Source organism: Musca vetustissima, unplaced genomic scaffold, assembly GCF_032173495.1.
Source record: "Musca vetustissima isolate MV318-11 ecotype Yass unplaced genomic scaffold, APGP_CSIRO_Mvet_v1 utg75227, whole genome shotgun sequence".
Classification (NCBI taxonomy): Eukaryota; Metazoa; Arthropoda; class Insecta; order Diptera; family Muscidae; genus Musca; species Musca vetustissima.
This window is the reverse complement of record NW_026883068.1, coordinates 27,055-45,840: the sequence shown is the minus strand read 5'-3', so window position 1 is coordinate 45,840 and position 18,786 is coordinate 27,055. Positions and strand designations below refer to the sequence as shown.

Here is an 18,786-nt window from a genome sequence, read left to right as displayed (position 1 = left end):
TCCTCTATAATCCCATGAACGATAGTGTATTTGCTTCGATTTAATAAAAAAAATCACGGGTACTCGATTATTGCTGCATTATGCAAAGCTACGTGAAAGGTCAAGACTCCCATGAAACAAATGTTCTTTATAGGTTCACCTAAAAATGTTTAAGGATTCGCTTTACAATCCCCCAAGTATTTGTAATATGTAACGTGATTTTTAAAATGGCCAATATATTAAAAAAAATTGTAAAACCAAATACAGAAATAGAAAATAAAAAACAAATTTAGTTTTAGTTTTTTTCTGGAGATTTACAGATTTGTATTTTGTTGTTGTTTATTTATGTATTAAATTAAAATGTTTCCTTTTTTATTTCATTTAACTATGAATTATTTTAAATATATATTTATATATGTATAATTAAATTTATATTTAGTTTTATTTACGTTTATGTATATATATAAAGGTTATCATTATGTTTAAGTTAAATTTAGTTTTTCTTTTTGTTATAATTAACATGTATATTCATCATTTGTTTGTTTATAATACGAGAACATAAAAAATGTGTTTTGTTTTTATTTAATTTTAAATAATTAGAATATAATAAGTATTAATAATAATAGAACAAAAAATAAAATAAAAATTAACATACATTTTGTTTTTCTTTTCTTTTGTTTAGTTTATGTTTTTTCTTTTCGTTTTTATTGTTTTCTTCCATCTACAAATCACTGATTTCTAAAAAAACTACGCGACGACTTTTATTGGTTTTGTTTTTTAACAGCATTTTGTTGTTCTTCTTCTTGTTGTGTTATTAAATATTTTCCCATACATAAATTACTATCCACAAATTACATTAAAAAATCTGGTTCAATAGTGTTGTTGTTATATATATATATATATATATATATATTGATGAAGTTGTTCATTGAGACATTACTACCAAGAACAGAGAATGAAAACAAAAAAGAAATAGACTAAACACACAGAGACCGACCTAACTTCCAGGTAGATTATAAATAAGCCATAGAGGAGAGTTTAACAAAGTTGTCCTTGAATATGTCCGGGCCAAAGCTAATGTTTACAGTTATCATAATACAAAAAAAACCGTTATGTTAATAAATAACAAATAGAGAAAAAACACATGAATATTATTAATGATTATGGACTATTTGATTTCTAGGAAAGTTTTCTTTGAAACTATTTATGTGTTGTTGCTGTTGCAATTATAATAAACTATTTTTTATATGTTTGTTTTTTATTACAAAAAGATTGTTTGTTCTGTTATTTGAAAACTAACATTACTTAAGAGAAATTGTTATTGATTTGTTTTAGTTGTTCTTGCTTTTGTCAGAAAAACATATTTTTATTGTTGTTGTTTTGGAGAATTGGTGGTGGTTGTTGGTAGTGTTGGCTTCAATCAATTAAAATATTTGTTTATTGTTTGTTATAACAATATGTTTTGTTGTTGTTGTTGCATCGTAGATATTTCTCGCCGCCCATTTTACTCGGAATCCTCGTCTCTGTCATCGAATCCCGTTAAATCGACAGCCTTCAGCATACCTCTTGAGATCGCATATTCAATTAGTGCTAAATGACAAAATACATATTGATCGGGCATTTGTATTGAATATGCACGTTGAGCACGAATTTTTTCCACCGTTCCGCGAATATCAGCCGTACCAACATCTTCCAGGCGAGATATGCAAATGTCCAATGTTATAAATGTACCTGAAATGAAATAGAAGAAAATATAATTAGTTAGTTGTTAGATTAGTAGATGATGGTTCTGGGTATAGAAAACTTGAAATTGAAGATTTGAAATTGAATTCGTGGGTTTTAAGCAGATTTCTTTAGTAAGTATCACGGCTCAAAGGATGCATTATGGAAGCTAATTTCCTGAGGAATTATTGAAAACAAATTTCTGAAGAAGTAGTTTATGGTCAGATATATTAATCAGAATATTGATGCAATTCTACGACTCAAAGCGGGAATTTTTAAAGAATATTTCTAGAGGAGTTATCACGGCTCAAAGACTGCATTTTGGAAGCGAATTTCTTGGGGATGTATTATGGCTTAAATAATGCATTTTTTAAAGAATATTTCTTGAGGGATTATCTCGACTCAAATGGCGAAGTTAAAAACCATTTCTTGAGAAAAAATCATTGGTCAAAGCGTAAGATTTCATAAGCAGTATTACAAGTTAGACTTGCTATCTAAATGCAACAGTTTTCGCCTTTAAAGAATATTTTATGAAGGTTTTTCTAGAAATGTTCGGGCAGGTTTTTTAGAGTATTATTGAAGATCAATCATTTCACATTTTTTAGGTTCGTGGGTAGGTTTTTAAAGCAGGTTATCTGAGGAAGTATTCCGGCACAATGTGGGCATTTCTAAAGAGTATTTCTAAGTAAGCGTAAATTTTTAAAACAGATTTTTAAGGAGGTATAAAAATTAAAGATATTTTATTGAGAGAGAGTCACGTGTATAAGCGAGGATTATATAAAAATATTCATTGAGGAATCATCGCGGCTCAAATGTTGAGTTTTTAATGCATATGTCTTGGGGAGGTATTATAGTCTAAAATATGGATTTTTGAAGGAAAATGGAAATGGAATTTTCATTGCTTAAAGAATGAATTTTGGAAGCGAATCTCTCGAGGAAGTATTATGAGAGAATCATTAAGAGATATATCTTGAGGAAGGTCTTGGTTATAAATGTAGTAAAAAAAGGATTCCTTAAAAAATTACGGGGCAAAGTGTGAACCTTCATAAGGAGGATCACAAATCAATTTTTGTATTTAGGCCTCCTAGGAAATGTTCGGATAGTTTTCTAAGAATATCATTGTAGGTCAATATGATGAAGTGTATATTAAATTTGTCATTCCGTTGCAACACATGGAAATATTTATTGGAGACCTATAAAGTATAAATATTTTCGTTTCGTCTGTTGAAATTACGATAAAGCGCTCAGTATTCAAAATAGAGCTTTGGTATTTTGGTATTGAAAATGGAATATATCGGTGAATGTTTTAGTAAAGGCAATAACATTTGCTGTAATTTTATATTTAGAATCCTAATTAGAATTCTTGGGTCTTATACTAAGAATGATCAATATCTATCAACGATATTCCCAATTTTTGGTGTTGTTGACATGGTTTTTAAACCATCACACGTCATTTTAAATTTAATATTACAAAGTAAAGTACGATTGAGTTTTCTGATTTCAATTTCGTATGTCCAAGTCCCATTTTCTACACTGAGTCTTTGAAGTTTGGCATTTCCTTTGTTCCTTCCAAAGTGGATATTATTCGCAAATATTATAAATTTAATATTTCAAAATAAACTACGATTGAGTTTTCTGATTTCAATTTCGTACACATATAATACGTAGAAGTTATGCTATGTATGCGTACTTTATTGTGCTATGTATGCGTACTCGAAACTTACCTGTTCTTCCTATACCCGCACTACAGTGTACCACAATAGGTGGTCCTCTTGGATGTCCGGCCCATGTATCACCTAATGATTGTACCATTTGAGCCTGTTTCTCACGTACTTTTTGCAAGAAAGTTATCATGGCCATAGCTGAACTGGGTACACCATAATCCGGCCAGCTGGTAAATTGCCAATGTGATACATTTCTCACTTCATCAGTCTGCAAAAGAAAAACACGGTTACTTAGTATGGATTTAGACAATAATTTTGTTAGTTATGAAACATACCTTTGTATTTCTCAATTCTAATGAGGCTACTGTATAATCTTCATTAGTTTCTATACTAAGTGTTCGCACATGGAAATTTCCAAATTCTAAGGAACTATTTTCGGCTGGTTCCCAATATTGACCGCATTTAACGCGTCCACGTTCCATAACACGTGTTGTCATAACTATAACTAAACAATGTTGTTCCCAGATCATACGCCAGAAATCTTGGGATGTCTTTGGTAATGGGCCTGAAATAAAATAATAAAAAATAATAATTAATTTTAACAATAAAAACTATTTAAATAGAAAAATAAACAATTTGTTTTCTAAAAGTAATTACTGGTATCAAAGTTATTTTTTTTACATTCTCAATTCTGGGAAAAATATTGCAACGACTTTATAGTCTATTTAAAGTAAATTTATTTTGTAAAGCAATCAAGTTGATTCAAAGATTTTCCATGGAAAACCACAAAATTCTTAAGTTAAAAAACGACAAAGCAAACATCTCTTTACGAGTGCTGGAAATATCCGCATGACCATTACAAAAAAATGAAATAAGGAAAGCAAAAAAAAAAAAAAAAAAAAAAACAGCTTATTTACTTAAGGAAGGTTAAAAAGGTGCCGTACCCCACCAAAACCATTTATTCCTATCATCTACCCAACCCAGTGATGGTAACGACGACAACTGTCATAAAAATCAATTTATCACAGGAAACTTAATGACACTCAACAACAACAATAATAATAACAACAGCAAACAGAAAGTTAAGACATGGGTCAAGGTTAGGTTTTTATACAAAGACATAAGACGCAATAACTTAGTCAGAGAGACAACTTAAGGAATAACAACAATAACCAAATACAAGGACGATATCATTAAATATACACTGTCAACCGCATATTTCAAAATTAATCGACATGTTGGGAGAACAAAAAAACTTTCTCGAAAATTTTCTATAACAACAATTTTTGTAGTTGGTGTAAATGGATCATTAGGTCAGTTAGGTTGGAGGGGAAATACAACCTTAGGGAATTTGTAGTTTTCATTCGCATTGCGGTATGCATTTATTTATTTTTTCATTGGCTCAAAGTGAATTTGTAAGTCTTCACATTTTTGGAGGTCTTTTTCGTAATTGTAATGGTATTGCTGTACACAAAAGATTTGCAAAACAAGGACGGATGGAAAATAAAATAAAAATCGTTTTTGGCACACGACTCGGAAAATAGTCTTTAAATATTCTTTTCAGTAGAGACATTGAGGTTAGAATGATTAAATTATTTAATAATTAAACTAAACATAAAATATTGAATTGAAGATATTCTTTTGATAGATTTTATGAATTTTTCCATGGACTAAGTAATCAGAATTTTAAGTGGGGTATATAAGAATCGGAAATATGCATTTACATTTAAATTGTTGGAGGATGAGTGGTTATTTTTATATGGAATAATGTGTATACGGATTTTTAAGAATATTTTAGGGTATGGGTTTTCGGAGCCTCTACATCAACAGGCCATCAAGCAGGATTGAACCGCATTCACACGGATGCAGTTGAGGAAGCAATTTGAGAATATCGTGTGAATACAATCATCGGAGATCACCCGCCTACGATAAGTGCAGAAGAGCAGCAGCTACCTCGATAAACCAGAGACAATCAGAGTGGTGATGTAGCCGCCCAATTCATATTGGGCACGAACTGATGAAGAGGGTCGATAATATCTGCCCGGCATGACACGCTACACCTATTCAGCTGCCCAGCCAAACCCACTCACCTAAGCCCATCTTCTCTTTGGACTCAGAACAGTGCAAGCTGCTAAAACAACAACAATAACAAATTTGAAAATTAGTTTTCTTCTCCTTTAAATTTTCAATTATATATGTGAAAGGTTATAAACCTTAACATGCATTGGTATTCATTTACCAGCCCAATGAAAATCTTAAAAATTTAAAATCGAAAATGGGGGAGGTCCCCTTAAATTTATTTATTAACCATTTCTACAAAACATTCACACATAATCATCTAATATATTTACTATTTGGATAAGCCCTACAAAAACAAGGCTTGATAAGTGTAAAACATATTGTAAACAGAACATTGTGGTTAGTTCTTTGAAGGATGACCCTAATATCTTGTTAAATACATATGTATGTAGTAGCCATCACAAATAATACAAGAGGAATACAAGCAACTAACGTGTTTTCCATCAGCAACACCACCACCACCACCTACACACAAGGACATTTATTTATTGCTTGCTATCATTAATGGCTTTTTTGTTTTGCCACTGCCACGAATAGATTTTATTTGCTGTCGCCGTTTATTTTTCATTATTTTAGTTTTATCACCCGAACTCAATAATTATGAGTACATTGGAATAATACCACCTGAGTTATAAAAATAATAACACAAGAGATAGCGTCATTCATGTGACCACCACTACTCCCCTCCTCTTTGCATGCATATTGTGTGAATGGCTATTTATAAAAATTATTACCTTTACTCGGTTAATATTTGTTGCTATACACATAATGTAATTAGAAATAAAGATAGTTAAGAAGCGTTCCTTTCTTTCAGCTTCGATTTTATATACAAAAAATTTAATTATTATTATCCTAATCTTATTATGCTTTGAATACCATTGGCTTTGCTTAGCTAGGCTTCCCACAAATAGCATTAGCTTGGACCTTGATTTATACATTAATAAAATTGCCACATCTCAGACGTCGACTTGGTTCTTTTTTGGTTTTTATTTCCGGCACATCATCATTTTTCCATTTCCATTCAATTTTCCTTTTCCCCTTTTGAACACCTTGTACACATACATTCGCTCGTTTGCAATTGTTATATCTTAGTTTTATGTTAATGACCGTCCTTGTATCTATTATTCTACATTTTTCTTTATATGGTTTTCTACGTAGAGAATGTTTAAGTATTGATTTTTTTGTTCGTCCTTTGTCAACATGTGCCAACACATATACTATATTTAGTATAAGGACGTTGTTATTATTGTAAATTCTATGCGGACAAGAATTGCTTAATTAAGTTAGCATTTCTATAAAAATAACAGAAATAAGAGGCACGTTAAGATTTTGAGTTAAAAAAAAGACAAATTCAATTAAGATCTGAAAGAGATTTAAAAAAATCTACAGAAATTAGAGTTTAAAATAAATTTAGGTATCCGGAAATTTACAAAAAATTCACAATTCTAGACCTCATCATAGCTTTAAAAATATAAAAAATGAAATAAACGCTTCTTGGCATAGCCACATATGAAGACTGTAAGCAATATAATTGTGGTGTTCCACATACAATTGAAGGGCGAAAGTTGCTGGAGCAGATGAGTCGCCAATAGAAACAACACGTGGTCATCCATCAAATTTTTCAATAGAAATGGAATGTATTCAGCGACCCCAAAGGATAATTTGACAGTGAAAATGACCCTTTGATAAGAAGAGTATTGGCGCCAATAAATTATAAAGTTATCATGGGTTCCTTGTCGATATTAGGTCACTAGATTTAGTTACTTAGCCCTTGCCTTGGTCGACATAATTTCCTTCACTTGTTCGATGAGGCATGTATTCTGGAGCTGTTAAACAAAATCCATTAAAATAAAAAAGTCTGCGATTGAATTAGGTATGGCTCCTCCAACAACTCCAGTCGATAATGTCACAAGAGCAAAAAAAAAAAAAAAAATGATGGAAAATTCGGAATTCAAACGTCCAATATAATGAAGAGCAACCTTGCAGTTATGAACCGCTTTTGAGGTAATAGTGCACGAATTTAAAGCCTTAGCCTTGACTATCGACATATATAGTCACCGGTCCTATGTTAACGGCAGTAAGTGCTTTGACTATCTCAGGCGCTTTTGTGATCGTCAGGATTTCTGCTTGAAAAACGCTGCAAAGATCGTTGAGTTTATATGAGTTACATATTTCTAGTTCCCTGCAGTAAACGCCTGCACCAGTACCCTCTGTCCGTTTCCACGACAGAGGGGTCTACGATCCGAAACGACCCGAGTCTTACTCGGCCAACGTCTGTCACCTCAGCCCATTGTGTAAAAGCAATAGGGCTGCTACAACAACAACCAGTACCTTCCTCCATCCTTGACCCGTCTGTAAAAATCGACAGACCGGGCAGCTGTAAGGAGCCACCAGCCCAGGATTCCCTACTAGGGAAATCAAAGTCTCCTCTTCAAGAAGTCACAACCTGGCGTCCTGTGAAGAATGCTAGCGTGGCTAAAGTTCAGCAACTTCCAGGCATCCGTTTCCCGGATCACATCTAGCAGCCTGGAATTTAACCAGAGAGACCAATGGTTGGAGGTTCAAGATTGCATTCAAGGCTGCTTGTGGTGTGCTTCTTAGCGCTCCAGTTTTCAGGATCGAAGCCGATCGATGTGCTGTATTAATTTTAGTCAGCAGTATCTTCTTGTTGACCTCTCATACAAGGCTTCCATATGTAAGAATGGAGAGTACAACCGTCACATACTGTCATTGTATGATCTCTGGTTTTAGTCCCCAGCTCTTATTGCAGGAATAGAGTGCTTTTAGTCCTCTTTTAGCGCGTTCCCCAACATTCCTATTCCACGTTAATTTGTGGTCAAGGATTGTAGCAAGGTGTTTTGCATCTAAAAAAAGGGATAAGGTAACTCCACCCAAAGATGGCAAGCAGAAATTTGAAATCTTACGTTTCCTAGTAAAGAGGACCGTTTCTGCCTTAGTGGGATTTATGCCAAGACCATTGGCATGAGCCCAGTTGGACAGAGTTGAAATGGCACCCTCCATGATATAGGGAATAGTCGGGAGAGACTTCACACCCACTAGCATCATTAGCATAGGCTACAAACTTTATTTTAACTAAAGTTATCCATAGTACAGGAACAAAGGACTCAAACTATACAAGTCAGAAGGAAGAATAAAGGCTCGCAGAAACTACAATATCTTCAGCTGTTCCTTTGAAAGTTCTTGGAAATGAAGAGAATGAGATCAGAACAGCAACTCGCTGCAATGAAGTCACCTTCTGCTATAGCGGCTAAGAAGGATAGTGGAAAAGCTAGCAGTGTACTCTTTCGAAAGCAGTTTGAAATTTTTGGAATCGGATGGTTCACTTAAAAAGCTAAATTGATGAATGGACCACCAAATATTAGCTTTCATTGACAAAACTGTTCTCTACGGGTGAATCATTGAAAGTCATTGTTTGCTACTAGACCTGCATCTGAAGATCATTTTCCTAACGGGCGAGGTTGACCACCAACCGTTACAGTTTGTTTATAGGATTTGCCCTATGAAGGAGGTCAAGGTCATTAATTGTAGAAAGAAGGAATCTTCAGACCATAATGATCCACTTTGTCTGGGATTAATCTGGCAGCTGTACCAGTTGGAGATATCTTGTGTAGGTTGGTGAGCTCAATATAGAGGTTGGTCGAGAAGCAGAACTCCGGTCTTGAAATGCGCATAGCTGGCGCAAGATTAATGTCTTTCAGAAGAAAAGAGAACTGTTTGTAAAATACGCCACTGAAAAGGCAGGAAAACAGTTTCTGATGAGAAGCAAAAATGGTGTGGATTACGGATTGAAGCAGATGTATTTCCGTATATCCAAAAGCCAGGGCTGTAGGAATAAATACTTCAATTTTCGTAATAACTCCTGTCCATCTTTCATAGCCCATCTGATAGCTAAAACACGGAGAATATGCGAAGAATACACAGAGATTAGTTTCTTTAGAGGGTCATATCGTTTTATTATAATTTAGTACATTCCTCTTGCAACCTGGTTGATAAGAGGTTACATATTGAAAAAGTAAAAATGTGAGGTATTTGGCCAACATAATTGTTAATGTATTTTTACTACCTGCATAAGCATTTGCATGTCAACATTGGTGTTACAGCTCTTATTTTAGATAAATAAAGGCGTCTCCACCAATATAGTTAAGAATTTAATGAATTAACACAAAAAACGTTGGCTCACACCCCATCTAATGTTTGACCACGTAAATGAAGACAATTAAAATGCGAATTCCTTAATAGAATACCAAATTACAATTGAACGTGACATTATCTAAGTTTTTTTAGGTGCATTTTTTTCGTTGTGTCATTGTAACACCTGACTATTCGGATTTTTTTGTTTTCTTATTTAAAAATGTTCTGAAAATTATTGACATACCTTGAGTTGAAATGTATGCATTTTTCTGTTTGTAACCATCTACAAAATTGGCATTTATATAATCGGACACATCATCACCATCGATCCGTGACAGAACAACTCGACTGTGATCGTAGCAAAGAACATCTGTGTAACGATTTTTCGTCAAGTTATTGCGCATTCTAGGTGGGAGAGAGAGAGACAAGAGAGGAAATTAAATTAAGGGAATTTTAAAAAAGGAAAACAATTGATTAAATGGAAGAAAAGTCAGTATAAAAAATATGGTTGGCGAGAAACATTATTATTTGAAATGTGGAATTTTATGATCATTAATTGGAAACACATTCAAATATAACGACATGATTTGAATGTTACTAGTTAGTTAGTATTTTATTTCAAATATTTTGACTTATTCTTCCGTTTTAAGCAATTGTCTCTTCCAAAATCAACACTGTTACTTACCTGGCATGTAAAAATGTGCCATCCGGTGCTCGACTACGTATTTCAGCATATTCCTTAACCAGTCCCTGACGTCCTCGTGCCTTTACCATTTGAACAATTTGTTCAATTGTTTTTGGATCACCCTCTTGGCCAGCCAGACTGTCGTCATCACTAAAACCCGACGAGGCACTACTTGGTGGGTTCTCGGTCCAGAAATCGTTGAGACCCGTTGTTCCACTATTACTATTAGTGGCGGTTGGTGTTGCTGTAGTCGTTGTTGATGTGGGTGTCTGAAGACCTCCACCACCGCCTCCTCCACCACTACCGGCAATACCACTTATAGCTGTGATACCCGTAGCTATGCCGTTAACCACCACCGGTGATGTGACTGACGAATTTGTTGAAAGTACGGCTGCTAAGTGATCACCGTTAATGGTGGTGGCAGCGTTGCTGCTGCCGTTGGCTAGACCTAGCACCACCAATTTGTTGTTGGATAACACGGCCGCAGCTGCGTTCAGATTATTTAAATTATTGGCAATTGAGGATGAGGAGGTCGTTGATGATGATGATGTGGATGTACTGTTATGATGACCGTTTGTCAGTGGTGATGCTGTTGCTGCTGCGGATGATGATGTGATGGTACCTTGATTGTTGACTATTTGTTGTGTGGTGATATTTTCGTTGGGTTCCGCCAGAAATCGTTGACAATCACCGTTGGTCACCACCACCAATCCGGCGGTATTTGTGATGTGTTGCTGATTGTTTAGGTTATTCTGATTGGCTGTTATTGTGCCACCTACGACCACAGCTGCTGTTGGCGACAAATCACCAATATTGGCGAGCAATTCGTCTTCACGATTCGTCATCGATTTGCGGCAATGCAGCAACCATGTGTTATGATCTATTACCAGGGTACCGCCCAAATGTATCGGCAATGCTTGGCGTGGCACGTGCAAGCTCAACGTCGGCACTGATACAGTGAAAACGCGCTCGCGTAATTTCTCACGAACAAATAGGCGCAGAATTTTGAATGGTGCCTTGAACCACAGTGGTGCCGTTACGATGAGAACTTTTTTCAGTCGTGCTGGATAGCCACCCTGTAAAGAAAACAAGAAAAAGAAGAATTAATAAAAATTCGAAGCTGAATATTTGGGGGGAAATATATGAAGGATTTGATATATAGAAGTTTTTAAGATTGCATTTTTTCCTATGGAAAACTTATGGCAAAAAATCCAATATATTATTAAACTGTTCGAATTGAGAAAATATTTTTAAAAAATCACTTATGGATCTGATAATTCTTAAAAAATTTTCTTTCCTTAAAACTGTGCTAAGTCTTCGATACTTGTCCGGAGAATATTTTTTTAAAAATTATGAAAGTCCTCGTGAAAAAAATTATTAAACAAGATTCTTTTATCCCCATTTAAGTCAACCTCAACTTTGTAACAACAATAATTATATTACAACGGAATAAAGTTGCGGTCACAGAGATAATTATTTACCACGAATTTTATTTTAATTCACAATCACATCATCATTGTTTATATATTTAAAAGTGGTGTTCCAACAAGTGGTAACACTAATACCCATATCACGTTTTCATTTAGTTTGAATATTTACAATTGATTGTTTTGTTGTAAAAATTTCTCTGATTCAATCGGAAAATTAAACAACAAATACAATTAACTTACACGTGTCATGACTTTTGACTTTGATGGCGGCAGTGATGGTGTAATAATTTCGATTTTACACAAATTTCTAGGAAATCATTTGATGAGCTCTATTGAGTGGGAGATTTCAAACAATTGCACGATATTATGTAATTCGTTGCTATTGGTTTTTATTTAATTTTTAAGTAGGATTATTATTTCTTACTAACTTCCTTGTGCATATATGCCTTTAGGTCATTTCTTGATAAGTAAGAAGGAAGAAGGATTTCTTCTTTACATCTTTTCAAAATTCAAAAGGTATGCAAGTTATCAGATAATCTGCAAGCAGAAAACCTAAATATGCCATATTCTTTCAATTTATTATATTGCTAAAACACATGCAGCTCCTTCAAAGAAGCAATCATCAATTTTGCTAAGACATTTTTCTTTCTATAATACAGTGGGCAATGAAGAGACTATAGATTACAAAAACAGTTGTAGGGCTCCAAGTTTTTATACCCTACACAACTATGTTGTCAGGGTATTATAGCTTTGTGCAGCCCCAAGAGTTTGTAACGCCGCGAAATATTGGTCCTAGACCCACCTTTAAGCATACCGATCGTCATATCTCGACTAGCATGTGTGTCCGTCCGTCTGTCCATTATAACTTGTAAACACGATACAGGCCACAGTTATGGGCCAATCTTCACGAAATTTTGCATGTAGGATGGGTTCTGGCCAATGAAGACCCATATTGTTTTTGGAAAAGATCGGTTAATATTTAGGGAATGAAATGGACCAAAAACTTTATTTTTGTCGGTTTTTCTGGCCGCTCCAGAGGCCGCAATTATGGCCCCAACACCGCGAATTTTTGCATGGAGAAGGGGATCGGTCCACAGAATAAGCATGCCTGTTTTGATAAAGATCGGTCAATATTTAGCGGGTCAAATGGACCCTGACTTTTGTGTGAAAAACTAAAAAAAAATGTATTCTATAGCGTATATATTTACCCCTGAATGACATAGGCCCAAGAAGTTGACAATATATTCAAGAGGAGCAGTTGGCCATCAAATTGATACCAATTACGTTGTCGTATGTATTCGGATGTGGGAGTTACATTTAAATATTTACAGGTGAGGTTCCAGGTGTGGTCAAGGACAACGCCAGCAGAGCTACGATCTAATGTAATACAAAAACTCGAAAAGCCGCAAACACAAAATATAGCAGAAGCCTATTCCGCTCAACTTACCCCCTTGCTAGTCGAAATTACTCCTTCTCCAAATAATAATAATATAAAAACACAATGCAAAGAATTGTTCACTCCCTACAAAACCCATGGTATGATCAGGAGTGTCAGTGTAATGCTACTGAGGTGAAAAACGCAGCGTATAGGGAACAAACCCTGCAAACAGTAAAAACACGCAATACGAGAAATATTGTCGGGAGAAAAGAAGATAGGAGAAACGAATTTTCAGAAAAAAAGAAGAAATAACAAGAAAAACGTGAGCGGGGCAAATTGAGATGTACAGTAGTCAGAACAAAGTCCGGAAATTCAACCAACGAGTAAAACACGAAATCGAAGGCCTTGGTGCGGGCACATTCTCCTGTAGGAATGACGAAGGAAACCTGTAGACAGATACAAATGACGTGTTGAGGATCAGGAAGGAGCATTTTGTAAAGCTTCTGGTATCAAATAGTGGCGGTGAAGAGTATACCAGAATTTGATGGATGAAAGGTGCATTTGATGGATCATTTGTTGTACAGTCCTGACTTGGCACCAAAGACCATTTTTTTTATTATTAATATTTCCATATTCACAATTTGCCCTGAAATATATGTAGCAGCCCTCGTATTCTTCCCACGTTCCACTGTTAATTGTCAATTTTTTCTTCTTTTTTTTTACTTCTCCAGTGCTTAAGAAATTCTTTGATTAAAATGCTTGCAGTCCATGTCAAAGCAAATGACTTAATAAGGAGGGAGGATGGGCGGTCGTTAGGCACGCAAAAAAACAGGTTAGTAGGTCAAGATTCAATCATTTGATCATAATAGAACTGTGCTTTTGACGATAACGATGATGTTGATGATGACGCTTGATGAACGACAACAAGAAAAAAATGGAATTGCATGTTTAATCAAGCTAATTCCACCAGCTAAAGGCAGACAGTCGAGAGGCAATTTCAGTTGAGATTTCCTTGCTTTTCTATTGCCTTTGTGAAGTGATTTGTTTTCTTTTACGCTTTTCATTCATTTCTTGGCATAGCTGACCAAAGATAATCTATTCACAATTGCTATTAGAAAAAAAGAGTTTATGGTGTGGCCAGTGAACCCTTCAACCATTCATCCATTCATTCATCATGCTACTATCAAATGTCAAATGTCATGCAAACTATTCATTAGTCGGTCAGTTTTGAAAGGAATAGGTGGGTGAGTGGTTGAGTTATTCTGTTTATTTTCACATTGACCCATAGGCAGATATATGCGAAGAAGCCTGAATAGTAGTTTTTCAAATGAAATCTTTTATCCTTTCCAGCTCACTGCAGGATATTTATAAATGACACATTTTAATACCTATTCAAGGAGGATATAGAATGGAATATATAATATATGTATAAAAAAGGACTATGTCATTAACTTGTTGTTGAAAAATTCTTTTCAAATTAAAAATTGTAAAAAGGGAAGATTTCAAAGGAAGATATAATCCAAAGATAAATTAATATGAATTTTAGAAGGTTTTTGAATTGCGAAAGGGCTAAATGATGACTTTATTAGAAAATGTATTTCTTAAGGGGACCCCCCATTCTCGGTGTCAAGAAATTTAATTTAGTTGTTTTCAATTTAATTCGAATCTACACTAATTCAAAAATGTCCCAACAAAATTTCAAGTGAAAATCTCAAGAACTCTTGAAGATAGGCAAGAGTGATTCTCAAACTTTAAACGCATTTTTCTTGAAGCAGGGTTTTTTGGAAGGAATTTTTTTTAATAGCCAAAAACAACAACAAAACCACAAAAACAAAATTTTCCGAATTATTTTTCTTCTCTTTTAAATCTTCAATTATATATGTGTAAAGTTACAAACGTTAACATACATTGGTATTCATTTACCAGCTCGACATGAAAATCTTGATCTTTTAAATCGAGAATGGGGGAGGTCCCCTTAAATCATTAAAGAGACCCCCAATTTGTTTCGCAATGCTTTGAATGTTTTTTATAAAAACGCCAGAAATGTTCTTCGTGGAAGAAGCTCTTCGAAGCTAAAGGTCCCCTGTTTTTCGGCAATACTGGTTTGTTGGCTTTTGTTCTACTTGAGCAACGTAGGATGGTCAATTTTGAAGGATATATCGTATTTGTTTGCCCAAAATCTTGTAAGGAATATAGGTTGTCAACGTCGCCACTTCGGCAGGAAATGCGGCAAGATATTCAATATACCAAAAATAGGGGGAATATATGAGAAAACATGGATCTATACCGAAAATTGTCTGATAAAACGATTGTCACTCTCCAAGAACCCGGAATACCAAATTATAGACCCCCTACCTAGGAATACAAATAATGTATGTTATTCTTCTTCTTCTTAGCTGGCTGATGACAGAACATTTGTTCAATAAGCTGAGCTTAAAAAAGATGTTACACAGTTCTTCCAATTTGAAAGACCATGTTTCGAAATGATCTCTTCCACCTGATCTTTACATCTAATTCGTGGCCTTTCCCTTCAGCGTGAGCCAGCAGTAGACTCACTTTTTTATGCCTTTTGTGCTGGGGCATCCTCATCCATTCTCACAACAGGACCTAGCCATCATCGTTCATTCGACGGCGATATTTACCATCAACGCAGATCGGCCCATAGATCTTTCGGATAATTTTTCTCTCAAAAACCTCAAGAGCTGTCTCATCTGCTTGTGCAAGTACCCAACATTCTGTAAAGTGTGAGTTTGGTCCGGCGAGAGGTGGCCTTGTTTTTAAACTGCCTACATAGACCTTAGTAACATCTGTTGGTCAAAACTATCCTTCTCCGAATTTCAAAACTGGTGTCATTAGTTTTATTTAGGACGGTACCAAGGAATCTAAAATCTTTGAATACCTCGAAGCTGTAATTTTCAAGTTACACAGTTGGTCCGAGTCTGCTGGGTGTCATCAGCTTGGTCTTTTCGTCATTTACAGGCAGACCCACTTTGACAGACTTCTTTACAATTTGTTCAAAGGTAGATGTTACCGCTCGCCATGTTCGACCCATTAAATAGATGTCATCGACGCAGGCGAGTGACATATGCTGTTTGGTGCACAGAGCGCCATTTCTGTTCACCTTTGCGTCTTGTGTGACCTTTTCCAGCAAGATTTTAAAAAGATTACACGACAAACTGTCACCTTGTCTGAATCCTCGTTCGGTATTAAAGGTCTCCGATAAGTGTTTTCCGGTTTAACTACTGACCTTGTGCCAGATATCCTGCATAGCCGCATAAAATTTGCAGGAATGCCGAACGCAGACAAGGCTTCAAACACCTGTGAACGGATAGGGCTGTCGAATGCAGTTTTATAGTCGACGAATAGATGGAATGTACATCGACACATTCCATCTATTCGTATTTCGTGGGTGTTTTTCAGGATTTGGAGTGAAAATCCGGTCAATGGTGGATTTGCCAGGTCTGAAGCTGCAATGGTATGGTCCAATAATGTCCATTGACCTTTGGCTTCAGTCGTTCACACATCGCACTGGATAGCACTTTATATGCGATGGGAAGGAGACTTATTCCTCTATAGTTAGCATATATCGCCTTTTCTCCTTCTTTATGCACGGACACAGGATGCAGAGGTTCCTATCATTGGATATACATTGGTCTTGCCAAATTGTACTAACCAGCTGGTGCATGCTTCTGACCAGCATCTGACCACCAGCCTTGCATAGTTCAGCTGGTAATCCATCGGCATCTCCTGCTTTATTATTCTTCAGCCGATAGATTGCTATTTTGACCTAATCTTGGCTAGGTGGTATACACTCCATATCGTCATCTCTTATTGGTTTTGGGGTATCTTCTTCACCGCCACTATTTGATACCAAGAGCTTTTCAACATGCTTTCTATATCAGTCACCAGGTTTCCTTTTTATCTCTACAGAAGAATGTGCCTGTACCAAAGCCTTCGATTTGGTATTTTACTCTTTGGTAAAATTTCCGGACTTCGTTCTTACTTCTGTACATCTCGATTTGCTTCCGCACACGTTATTCTTGTTCTTTCTTCTTTTTTCTGAAAATACGTTTCTCATCCCTTCTTTTCTCCCGATAATTCTCTCTCGCCTAATATGTTGCTACTGTCTGCAGGGTTGCCCTATACGCTGCATTTTTCGCCTCAGTAACATTATGACACTCCTGATCGTACCACGGGTTTCTTGATAGCGATTTTTGGTACCCAAGTGTTGCCTTTGCTGCAATGTATGTGCAAACTTGAAAACTTCTGCTTTAAATATTTCAAATCCTATCGTGATTTTATCCGACATATGAGCATGGCTAAATCGACCTAGAATTTTATTGTGATGGGTGAATTTTTCGTCATGTCGCCAAAGGGTGGACAAATTCAAAATACATGGCGGAAAATCATTACTTGAATATAAATTTTTTAAATAATTATTTTTTCTTGGGCCGGACCAAAATTAATATTCTGTTCTAGTTTTTTTTTTTGCTCTTCCATTTTACAGTTCTTGAACTCGGTTTTATGGCTTCACATTAAGGTTGCGGCTGTTTAGAAAATTTTGCGAATACGAAGAACGAAGAAAAAGGTCATTTTCGAATGAGCTGAGTCAGTCAGTTCGGCATGGCATAATCCATCAAAAGCCTCAATCTCGTTGGGTCGTTGATAGAACACAAGAAATTCAGCATTGGGGTTATGTGCGTGACACTAAACTCAGTCATTGTTGTTTTGGTGACGTTGTGTTAACATATAGATATATATGTATTTGTCTATGTATGAAGAAGATACTGGAAATTTTCTAATCATAAGAGGGCGGTAGGTAGATGGTAAACGAAGGAGGATGGATATTGTTTAAATAACACAAATAGTCAACAACATACATAATCTGTAATGAAGACATATTTTTTTGGATGAGCGTAGGTATGTATATTAGGTTGTAATGACAGAATTGTAAATATCAAAACATGAGGAATTATTTTGTTATACCTTTAACTATTGTTATGCCTCCACACCCTAATGTTCACTCTATTTTTCTTTTTTCGGTAAATATTGGATTTTCAATTGTTGTAGTATTTGTTAGGTATCCTCATTTCATAGTTTATTATATGTGTTGTTGTGTTTTGGGTTAAATGTAAACAACAAGAAAAGCTTTCATTTACTCGTAGTCGTATATGCACTCTTCTTTACCGCCGCCTACCTTATGCCAATTGTCTATGATTAAGGCCACCAAAATTTTGGGTCAATGCGTATTTGCAATTGCAAAACAAGCAACAACAGTAGCAGCATATCATCAATTTTAGGTCGAGAGAAATAAGTGAATATTAAATTCGAATGTGTATGTGTAAAAACTTTCTCAAATATGATGATAACAACAAGAAAAGCGAGATGTTGAGTGCTACTTCTTTACCCGTCAGATATATATGTGCGGGGACCAGATTTCTTTGTAATATGATTCCAACAGTCTTATATAAATAAGATATCCCCTCAAAAGTGGACCAAAAATTATTTGTGTGTGTGGATTTTTTTAAATAATTTTTTTCAAGGACCCTTGGCGTGGTTTTTTAAATAAAATTTCCCAAGGTCTATTGGCGTGAATGTTTAAATATATTTTTAGAGGATTATAGGCAAGGATGTTTTAGTTTATTTTTAAAGAGCTATAAGCGAGAATTATTATATATATTTTTTTATTGGACCATC

The 18,786-nt window shown here is 35.3% G+C and overlaps 1 protein-coding gene across 1 annotated transcript; it reads right to left on the bottom strand.

Moving 5' to 3' along the window:
* Positions 1-1,483: 1,483 nt before the first annotated feature.
* Positions 1,484-11,363, bottom strand: LOC133329803 (tyrosine-protein phosphatase non-receptor type 9-like; the record flags this gene model as incomplete). Its single annotated transcript, XM_061538266.1, has 5 exons — positions 1,484-1,710; positions 3,426-3,633; positions 3,701-3,930; positions 9,841-10,001; positions 10,282-11,363. Coding segments are annotated over 5 exons (1,908 nt in total), but the record flags the coding sequence as incomplete, so codon positions are not given.
* Positions 11,364-18,786: the final 7,423 nt, after the last annotated feature.